Source organism: Ursus arctos, unplaced genomic scaffold, assembly GCF_023065955.2.
Source record: "Ursus arctos isolate Adak ecotype North America unplaced genomic scaffold, UrsArc2.0 scaffold_19, whole genome shotgun sequence".
NCBI lineage: Eukaryota > Metazoa > Chordata > Mammalia > Carnivora > Ursidae > Ursus > Ursus arctos.
In genome coordinates, this window is record NW_026622863.1 from 45,981,173 (window position 1) to 45,991,427 (window position 10,255).

Sequence of the window (10,255 nt, forward strand, 5' to 3'; positions counted from 1 at the left end):
AGGGCTGGGATGGGGGGGGAGTAGGGTAAGGCCAGGGTGAGAAATGTTGTGGTCTTGATCATCCCCCGCCTCCCTGCAGTGAAGATTCTGCCCCCTCCCGAAAGGTCCAGGCCTTTCAAAACTTTCTGACCCCCCCCACTCGATGTGCCCCCCACCCCGCCCGCCCGCCCTCTTACAAGCTCCCAAAAGAAACTCTGGATTCTGCAGTGGGCTGGAGAGGAGGAGGGGCGGCAGGTCGCGAGTGCCGAAGACTTAAGTTATCTGCAGACTTGGAGCCTCGGAAAAGGGTCATGACCCGTAGGACCCCATCCCACCCCCGCCCCCTCCTTCCTTCCTCCCCTGCCGCGCGGCCCCTTTAAGCCCAGAGCCGGCCGGTCCTCAGTGGCTGCGCGCCGGCAAGTGTGTGTGTGAGTGCGCGGGGAGGGGGCGGGCGCAGTGTCTCCATGGCGACGCGGCGGTGACGTCGCCGGCCGGGGGGCGTGGGCGTCCCGGCCCCGGAGTGCGATATTAACCCGGGAGGCGGCGGCGGGGAGGGGAGAGGCTCTGAGAGGCGAGGCCGGGTGAAGCGCCGAGGGCGGCCCGACGGGCGCGGGACGGGACGGGGCAACGCGGGCGCCGGGAGCTGCGGCCCGGAGTCGGGGCGCCTCGCCCCGGGCCCCCCAGCATGAAGACCCCGGCGGACACAGGTGGGGGCGGGGGCAGCACGTGTGGGGGAGACTTGTTGCCCCGGGAAACCAGGCGGAGAAACTTTGGGGGGGGCTGGAGGGTTCCGGGGTAGCCCGAGTGATCCCCAGTTCTGGGGGACCCCCGAGCACTAGAGACCTGTTGCTTCTCGTGGCGCAAGCGAGGGGTGCTGCATGGGACCCCCAATTTCTGGGTCCGGGCGGAGTGGTGTGGGTGCTGCGAGTCCTGGTCCTCTCCCTGCTGGACCCCGAAAGCTGGATTCTCCCCCACTCCCGGGATCACGGGGGTGGTGGGGTCCCTCCCCGCGGCTCTGTCACGTTGCACTCTGGGGGCCGGGACGTGTGCGGGGCGTGTGGGGGGGGGCTGTCCACGGGGCCCGCTATTCCCGGTTCCGCGCTGCGTGGTCCGGCCCATGACCTTCAGCGCGGCGCGTGCCCCGCACCGGCTTAGAGGGGGATACGGGATGGCTTCTAGGAGGAGGGCGTGATTGGGGAGCTCAAGACTCGGGGTCCGGGCTGCGCCGCCCCTCCCCCGCCCGTCTCCGCCGGCTCCTCGCTCCCCCGCCCGCGCCGAGTCGCAAAGTTCCAAAGCGCAGCCCGAACGTTCGAAAAAGGAACTTTTTGTTTCCGACCTTAGAACGCGCGGCTTTAAGGTGGCTCCGGGGAGACCTAGGTACCCTCCTCCCGCGCCGCCGGGGCCCCGGGGTTGAGGAGGGTGGGGAAGGTGGGGTGGGGGACGCGGAGGCTCCCCCTTCTCCCCCCCCATCCAGCGCTTCTCTTTCAACCGGCCGTCTTTTCCCTCCGCCCCCCTCTTCCCCGCCAACTTGCTCCTCCTTAAGGGGGCCAAGGTTCCCCTCCCCCCCCTCCGTCGGCGGGCGGGGGGCAGCGGGATTAACCCCCCTCCCACTCGGACTTTCCCCCCTCCCCTCCCCCGCCGCCCCCGGGCTCGCGCGGGCTGGACTTTGCGCCCGGGCGCGCTGGGGGGAGGGGTCCCAGCCGCCCCCTGCCCGTCTACCCCGTCGGAATCCGGCCCGGGGCGGGGACGGGGGAGGGGGAAGGGGGCCGGGCGCCGCTGTTCAAACTTGTTTCCTTCCCCCGGCGGCGGCCGCGGCTAGGGCTCCTGTGTGCGGGTGTGTGCCCCGACCGGCCCACCCACCCCGCCCCCCCTCGCTCGGCGGGTGGGGGCGGCTCTTAAAGGGCTCCGAGCCGTGCTCCGGCGCCTGGGGATTGGGGCCGAGGAGGGGGGCAGGGGGGTGGGGCAGGGGTGCGGAGTGCTGTAGGGTCAGTCACGTGCGTCCCACATACTCTGGCTCCCACAGGCTTCAGGGCCGCTGGGCCTTGGGGGCAGCAGGAGCCTCCTCTCGCCCGAGGAGGGGGCCTAGGCGCCCAGACAACCCCGCCTCGTCTTCCCTCCTTGCTTCGGGCCTTCGCGTGGTGGGACCGGCTGGGCCGCTCCCCTAACCCTGTCTTGGGGCAGAGCCGCGTGTGGTTTCTCCGACTGGAGGACGGGGCGGGGGCCTGGAATGGCTTCCCGATCGGTCCGTCGGTGCGTCTGTCCGTCTGCACGCCCCTCCATCTGAGCCTCCATCCCGGCCCCTCTCCTCTCTGCCGCGGCTGTTTCCCACTTCCTGTTTTCTTCCCGGCTCTGGCGCCACCGAGGGCTGCCTGGAGTGGGGGAGGTGGTAGGGCCCCCCAGGAGGTCGGCGCGTTCTTCCTCTACCACCACTCCTCCCTTCCGACCCCCATAGTCCTTTAAAAAAAGTTTGGCCAGTCATGTGAATTTGAGGGGTGCCCAGGAGTTCTGCACCCGCCCTGGTTTCCAGTCTGTCTGGGAGAATCCCTACCCCGCCTCTGTGGGACCCAGGTGTGCCTTCTGGGACCCTGCCATCCCAACCCTTCCTGTCTGTCTGCTGCCACCTCTCCACCCTGTCTCAAAATGTCCTGAGCACCTCTCTCAGTGTCAGCTGCCAGCTCCCTCTTTCACTGGCCCCCCATGCTCCAGAGGTCCTGCTCCCCCAAGCCTTCTTGGTGCAGGCCCGGTGGTTCCCTGTTTAAGCACGTGGACCCATACACAACACACACTCACACATGCTCCCCTTGCCCGTGCCTGGCTCCTGGCTCCAAGGCCTGGGGAACAGAGCCCCATTGAGACACCCTGACGTCACCCCCGCTCTTCTTCTCCCCCCAAAGCCAGGAACAGGCCCTCATGTATGCCATGTCCGATGAGGAAAGCCGTCTTGGGGTGGACCTGGGAGTGGGGAGGGTCCCTGTCTGGAGTGGGATCTGGGGTCCTAGCCCCACAGGGGAGCTTGCTCAGGGAGGGGGGTGGTTAACAAGGTGGCCTGGGACAGCCCCCGGAATGCAGCTTGAGGCCTTTCCAGAGCCCCCCACCTCCCTTCCGAGTTCCCTTTGTGTTGCATGTAGTCTCTCTCACTCCTTCTCTTCTGCAAAGTTTATTTTTAGCCTCCTGCTCCCCCGCTCCCAGGACTGTCGCTGCACACACGTTGCCTGGTTACCGGGACAAGGAGGCTGGGGCGGGTGGGCTGGGAAGGGTGGCTTTAATTTTGGGGGGAGGATGGAAGTCAGTATAGCCCCCAACTCCAGACTGCTATCTCAGGGGCTTCACACCCCCCCCCCCCCAACAGACACACTCCTGGGTCTGAGAGGCAGATTGGGGCTTAGGTGGGAGAAGCACAGAGCTTGGTACCCTGAGTGGGGGGTAGGAGCTTTTTGGAGGGCTGTGTGAGCTGTGGAGCTAGTGACTTGGTAACTTGGGTTCCCGAGGGCCTCTGGGCCCTGAGGAAGACCCTGGTACCTGGATTCTCGAGCGGGGTGAGGATAATGGGGTGAACACCTGGATTTCTGTGACAGGGATGGGGCTACGGATGCTGGGAGCTATGGAAGGCATTGTCGGGGGCTGTCACTTCTGGAGCAGGGGCTCCTGGTGTAGGACTCTGGGTCTACGACCAGCTGGAGGTTGTATCCTTGGAGTCCTGAGGGGCTGGTTTGAGGTGGGGATTTCTGAATGGGGCAGGGACTACGTGGGTAATGCTGGCCATCCCATTCTACCCAAGGCCAGGGCTCAGCAAGCTGGGTCACTATAGGGGAGAGAGTCAGTTCTGGATTTAGAAGGGGTGGTCCCTGTGGGAGTAGGAACTGCTGAACCCCTGTGTCCCCAAGGATAAGGATCCAGACTGCGGTGGAGTCTTTGAGGGGGCTCAGCATTGCCCCAGGCCTGCTTGGTACCTGCTTGAGCCTGGGCTTGAGCCAGAGCCAGGGCCTCACTGGGGCTGCCTGCTTGGGACTTGGGACCCCGCCCATCCTTAGCTGTCCACCTTGGCCTTCTCCCTCTGGTGGCACCAAGGCCCCTGCCCTGCCTCCCCCTTCTTCTCTTCTTCCCCTTCCCTCCTCCCACCCCTCCATTACCGGCTGCCTAGTGCTGAATTATTGATGGCCCCTGATTACCCGGGGGTTTGGGAAATGACAACCGCAGCCCCCCCCCCAGGCTGCCCACCCCCTCCAGGGACCAGACAGCCCACCACCAACCTCTACCCAAGGTTAATGCTGGGGGCGGGTAGGCAGGTGGGCAGGGAAGAAGCTGAGGATGAGAAGGTGGAAGGGGGAGCAGGCTGCAGCATTGCCTGCTCAGTCTCCAGGCCTGGGCTGGGGCCTCCCCGCCAGGTTGTGTCCATGTGCCTGGGTCCGGGGAGGGCAGTGCGGCACAGAGGGTCTAGGGCTTGTGGGGGGGCTCTCTCAGACAGTCTGGGTTTCACTCTCCAGGGAAGACAGAAGCCTCTGTGTGTGTAAGCGCTGACCTCATCGTCAACCAACCACCCCACCCCTCCTGGTCCTTTTAAGAAAAAAAAAAAAAAATCATCGGGTCCTGGGGTGGGAGTGTAGGGCTCTGGTAGGTTTTGGGAGGGAGACAGTGTTATGTTCCCAGGAGGGGACTGGAACTGTGGGGTCAGTTGGGGGAGGGGTATAACTGGCCCTGAATGGGAGTGGGGGGGAGCTTGGGGGGGCTTGCCCCAACCCGGCTGGCCACGTGTGCCCCTTCCTGCCCCTCCCCCACTGGCAGCCCTGCCCGCCGGCCTGGCTTGGTGCCTGGCCCCCTGGCACTGGCCCCGGGACCCGCCGCCGACGGTTTCCTGTTTCTCCCGGTGTCGCTGGAGCAGGCTCCAGCTTCCCTTCCCCCCAGCTCTCGTCTAGCCCCCTCACACACAGACACACACTGTCTCCCTCTAACTCGGGTCCTGACTTGGCGGAGGGGAGACGGATTTCCCCATGTGGAGGGCGGGGTAGGAGGGTGGACCCTGGGAGGAGACCCGGAGCCTTGGACTTGGCGTCCTGACCCGGGGCCCCTCCCCTGCCTCCTGTCCCCAGGGTTTGCCTTCCCGGACTGGGCCTACAAGCCGGAGTCGTCCCCTGGCTCCAGGCAGATCCAGCTGTGGCACTTCATCCTGGAGCTGCTGCGGAAGGAGGAGTACCAGGGGGTCATCGCCTGGCAGGGGGACTACGGGGAATTCGTCATCAAGGACCCCGACGAGGTGGCTCGGCTCTGGGGCGTCCGCAAGTGCAAGCCTCAGATGAATTACGACAAGCTGAGCCGGGCCCTGCGGTGAGGAGGGGCAGGGAGAGGCTGGCCAGATGCGGATAGCCCCCACTGGTTGGGGAGCCTGTAACCCACGGGACTAGGCTTTGGGTTTGATCTTCTGCCAAGTCGTAGCTGTGTGACCATGGATGGGCAAGTTCTAAGCCGCCTCTGAGCACCTCTGTCCCGTGGAGGTGTCCTGAGGAGAGACTGCAGTCCTGGGTGTGGCCTCTAATCAGGCCCCAGACCTGAGGGGAGAGCTAGTTCCGTTCCTCCGGGTACTTGGTTTCGCTCGCATGGCCCAGGTTTCTTGGTCCCTGATGAGCAGCACCCGACTCGGGTGGAGGAATGGGGTGTAGACTGGGGGCCCCATGTGAGTGATCATCCGATGTGTTTCTGCGCCCACAGGTATTATTACAACAAACGCATTCTGCACAAGACCAAGGGGAAACGGTTCACCTACAAGTTCAACTTCAACAAACTGGTGCTGGTTAATTACCCTTTCATCGATGTGGGGTTGGCTGGTGAGTTACTGGGGCTGGTGGGCCAGGCCTCAGAGGGAGGAGGGGGTCTGCCTCTGTGTCCAGGGGGGGCTACGGGCCTTGACACGACCTCTCCCCATCTCCTGCAGGGGGTGCAGTGCCCCAGAGCGCCCCGCCAGTGCCGTCGGGTGGCAGCCACTTCCGCTTCCCTCCCTCAACGCCCTCCGAGGTGCTGTCCCCCACCGAGGATCCCCGCTCACCACCAGCCTGCTCTTCGTCCTCATCCTCCCTCTTCTCGGCTGTCGTGGCCCGACGCCTGGGTCGAGGCTCCGTCAGTGACTGTAGCGATGGCACGTCAGAGCTGGAAGAGCCGTTGGGAGAGGACCCCCGGGCCCGACCGCCAGGCCCTCCAGAGCTGGGGGCCTTCCGCGGGCCCCCACTGGCACGCCTGCCCCATGACCCTGGCGTCTTCCGCGTCTACCCCCGGCCCCGGGGTGGCCCTGAGCCCCTGAGTCCCTTCCCTGTGTCGCCTCTGGCCGGGCCTGGCTCCCTGCTACCCCCTCAGCTCTCACCGGCTCTGCCCATGACACCCACTCACCTGGCCTACACTCCCTCACCCACGCTGAGCCCTATGTACCCCAGTGGTGGTGGGGGCCCCAGCGGCTCAGGGGGGGGCTCCCACTTCTCCTTTAGCCCTGAGGACATGAAACGGTACCTGCAGGCCCACACCCAAAGCGTCTACAACTACCACCTCAGTCCCCGCGCCTTCCTGCACTACCCAGGGCTGGTGGTGCCCCAGCCCCAGCGCCCCGACAAGTGCCCGCTGCCGCCCATGGCACCTGAGACCCCACCGGTCCCCTCCTCAGCCTCGTCCTCCTCTTCCTCCTCTTCCTCCCCATTCAAGTTTAAGCTCCAGCCGCCCCCGCTGGGACGCCGGCAGCGGACGGCCGGGGAGAAGGCTCCGGCGGGTGCTGACAAGAGCATTGGCGTTGGCGTTGGTGGTGGTGGCGGCGGCGGCGGCAGCGCGGGTGGGCTGGCAGAGGGTGCTGGGGCGCTGGCCCCACCGCCGCCACCGCCGCAGATCAAGGTGGAGCCCATCTCGGAGGGCGAGTCAGAGGAAGTGGAGGTGACTGACATCAGCGATGAGGACGAGGAAGACGGGGAGGTGTTCAAGACCCCTCGTGCCCCGCCTGCGCCTCCCAAGCCCGAGCCTGGCGAGGCACCCGGGGCAGCGCAGTGCATGCCCCTCAAGCTGCGCTTTAAGCGGCGCTGGAGTGAAGACTGTCGTCTGGAAGGGGGTGGGGGCCCTGCTGGGGGCCTGGAGGATGAGGGTGAGGACAAGAAGGTGCGTGGGGAGGGGCCCGGGGAGGCCGGGGGACCTCTCACCCCGAGGCGAGTGAGCTCTGACCTCCAGCATGCTACAGCCCAGCTCTCTTTGGAGCATCGAGATTCCTGAGGGCTGTGGGCAGGGGGCCCCGGTCCCCCCACCTCCCATGCTTCTTTTGCTGCCTTAACCCCCCCCCCCCCAAGCCCTGGAGGTGAGGGCAGCTCTCTGGTGTCTTCCCTGCCTCCTCCCCTTTCCTGCCCCATGTTTTGTATAAAACTTTTAATTTCTTTTTTTTAATGGTGAGGGTGGGTGGGTGCCCAGGGCTGGGGGCTTTCCCCTATCTGTGGGTTTCTAAGCTCCAGGCAAAGTGGTGGTGGGGGGTTGGGAGGGGGGAGTTGAGGGGGCCACCTCCATTCTGGGGAATTTATATTTGAACCGAAGCACTGGCCTCAATGCCCAGGAACGTTTTTTATTACAATCGCTTAGGAAGTAAAAGCCTTGTCTCCCTCCCTATTCTCTGCCTCCTGTCCCTGTCCCTCTCCACTCCCGGCCATCTTCAGCCCCTATCCTGCCTTCCCTGCCCCTCCAGGGGCCCTGAGTGCCTGGGTTTCTTATACCCCACAGGGTTGCAGCAGGGGAGGGAGGGACATTTTATGATGAACCAAAAATTCCATGTTGGGGGGTGGGGGGCAGAGGAGGGGGAGGGGTGCCACCCATAGGCCACAAATCTCTACAAGTGCCTGCTATTCCCTATCCCACTCCCTACCCCAGCACTGGTCCAAACCCTTCACCCCCAGCTGCTCCTAGGACTAGCCCATAGGCAGGCGGGTGGGGGGGTGGGAAGGGGGTGCCCTGAAACCAAACTGGAAGCCCCCTCTGCCTCCTAGCTGGGGCCCCTGGGGTGGGGGTCTGTGGTCAAGCCTTATTCTGTATTGGGGATGGAGGGGGGGAGGGAAGTTGGGGGGCTGCTGGAGAATGTATTCAAAACAATAAAACTTTGGACCTTTGGATGCGGTGATCTGTCCTGGGTGCTGGGTACCACCACCACGAGGTCACAGCCTCTGGTTCGGAAAGACAGGAGCCTGGACTGGCCGTCCGGTGGATCAGTGGTCAGAGGGTCTAACCCCATCTGAATGGGTCCAATCAGGCCTGGAAAATGATCTGACTTGGGGGGGGGCACATAACCCCCAGGGCCTGATGATAAAGGTCTCGGGCATCCTGTGGCCCTCTGACAGCTCCCCTATTCCGTAGGGATCCGCTGGTCCTTGGAACCATGCTACTGCCCTTGCTCATCTGATCACCCGAACTGTCTTTCTGGTTCTGTGTATTCCTGTCTGCGTCCCCATGGCCTGGAGCAGGACTGGCAACAGGCCTGCAGTATCTCTTGAAATGTAGACCTTCCACGGTTCCTTAGTGGTCTGTCGAACCGCGGGAACATCCTTTGCCCACAAGTAGAGAAGGGACAGGCTTCGTTGTAGTTGCTACTGATGGACTTGCTGTGTGCCCAGCACCTGCTGCCTATTTAGCTGCAGTGCTCTATCTAACACATCCTGCAGGGTGGGGCAAGTGGCTCAGTGAAATGACTTGCCCCAGGTCCGAAGCCCAGGCAGGACTTCCAATGAGGTCTGCTTCTGAAGCCCATGCTCTTTCGACCACTCTTTTCTTCTTAAGGCCAGGACGATTGGATCTAGACAGGTCTCCAGATCATAGACTTTGAAAGGTGAGCTTATAAAGCTAGAAGCTCAAGTTGGAGAGCTTGATTCAGGGATGAAAGACTCAGGAGGAATTCGAGCTGAAAGGGTCCTTAGGGACAGCCCAACCCCTTCAGTGCAGGTGAGGTGCCGGAGGCCCAGAGAGAGGAAGGAGTTTCCCTAAGGCCACACAGCTAAGAAATGGAGTGGGAATTGAGGACTCAGGCCTGTTGGACTGGCTTCACGGAGAAACTCCACCCTGCGCAGCTCTGAGGGGGAAGGAACTGGCAGCTCCTATCTACTCAGGCTTCACCCTCATTTCCTGCCAGCCCAGGGTGGGTGGTCCCAGATGATGTCGATTGGCAGTGAAGAGAGGATTCAGGGCTGGGGGACTGGCAGGAAACCGAGGCTCCCTTGGCAGCCTGCGGGCAACTGCTCCCTCTCCTGGGTGATGTAAGTCACTCCCTGGGGTGGGGGCCACTGGGCTATTTCTGGAAGTTGGGATGAGGCATGTCTCCTGGCAACATAGATGCAACGGAGTTGGTGGTGGTGGTGTGATGGAGAAAGGGGGATGTTATCACTGGGGGGAGGAGGGAGGACCCGAACTAGTAGCCTCAGCCCGATTCCAGTGCCTTCAGAACACCTCTAACCAGGTCTAATATAGATTAAAAAGTGCTCAGCTCCAGAACTGCTCTCCAGGTCAGACCACAGCCGCGCCAGACTTGTTGCCCCCAATTCTGACCCAGTGGGATGTCACAGGTAGCATCTGGTCTTGAAAACTCCAGCAGCTCCTCTAATCTCTCATGACTCACCTAAGTCTATTCAGTTTCTGCAAGACCACACCCTTGCTCCCTTCCACATCCCAGGATCTGTGATTCCAAATAGAAAGCCCTTTATAGATCTCACAACATTTCATCAATTCATCCTTTCAGAGACCCTCTTCATGCCTATGACCCCCAGCACCCTCCCCAGCCCCCCCAGGCCCCAAAGCTCCTTCCTCCTGCTTCTTAAACATCGCTCAACCTTTTGGGTCCCTCAGAGATCCCCTCAGTCAGCAGCAGTTTCTTGGAATCCCACAGACCTTTTAAAGACGCTCCAAATCCCCTGTGACTTCTCCACTGGTCCCTATAAGCCCCCTTCACTTCTCCACGGCCTTCCCCGAGCACCTCCAGACACCCACAGGCCCCTTACAGCCACTTACAATCTGCCCTAGCACCCCTCAAGAAACGTTCTCACCCCTGCAAACACCCTAGTAAGATTCCCTCAGACGGTCGCCCTCGGACTCCCACGGACCCCAATCCCTTCGTGGCGGTTGCCCACGAGCCGTCCACTGCGCGTGTCCTATGAGTTCTGTCCGTTAAGTAACCGCCCCCATCCCGCCCCCGCTCTGCTGCCCTTTTGGGCCTTTTTGGTCCAGTGTAGGATTTCCCATGCTTGGGGATTGACTCAGATTTTTGCTTTTCATCTCTGAGCTGCCGTCA

The 10,255-nt window shown here is 62.9% G+C and overlaps 1 protein-coding gene across 1 annotated transcript; it reads left to right on the top strand.

Moving 5' to 3' along the window:
• The first annotated feature begins 545 nt into the window (after positions 1-545).
• On the top strand, positions 546-8,088 carry ERF (ETS2 repressor factor). The gene is made up of 4 exons (XM_026482204.4): positions 546-686; positions 5,067-5,301; positions 5,683-5,798; positions 5,906-8,088. The coding sequence occupies exons 1-4, from the start codon at positions 665-667 to the stop codon at positions 7,210-7,212; spliced, it is 1,680 nt and encodes a 559-aa protein (XP_026337989.1). The 5' UTR covers positions 546-664; the 3' UTR covers positions 7,213-8,088.
• The last annotated feature ends 2,167 nt before the right edge of the window (positions 8,089-10,255 follow it).

Coding starts and splice junctions, on each gene's coding strand:
- ERF (XM_026482204.4), top strand. CDS start 665: ATGAAGACCCCGGCGGACACAG. Junction 5,302..5,682: donor AAGCTGAGCCGGGCCCTGCG/GTGAGGAGGGGC, acceptor CTGCGCCCACAG/GTATTATTACAACAAACGCA. Junction 5,799..5,905: donor CATCGATGTGGGGTTGGCTG/GTGAGTTACTGG, acceptor CATCTCCTGCAG/GGGGTGCAGTGCCCCAGAGC.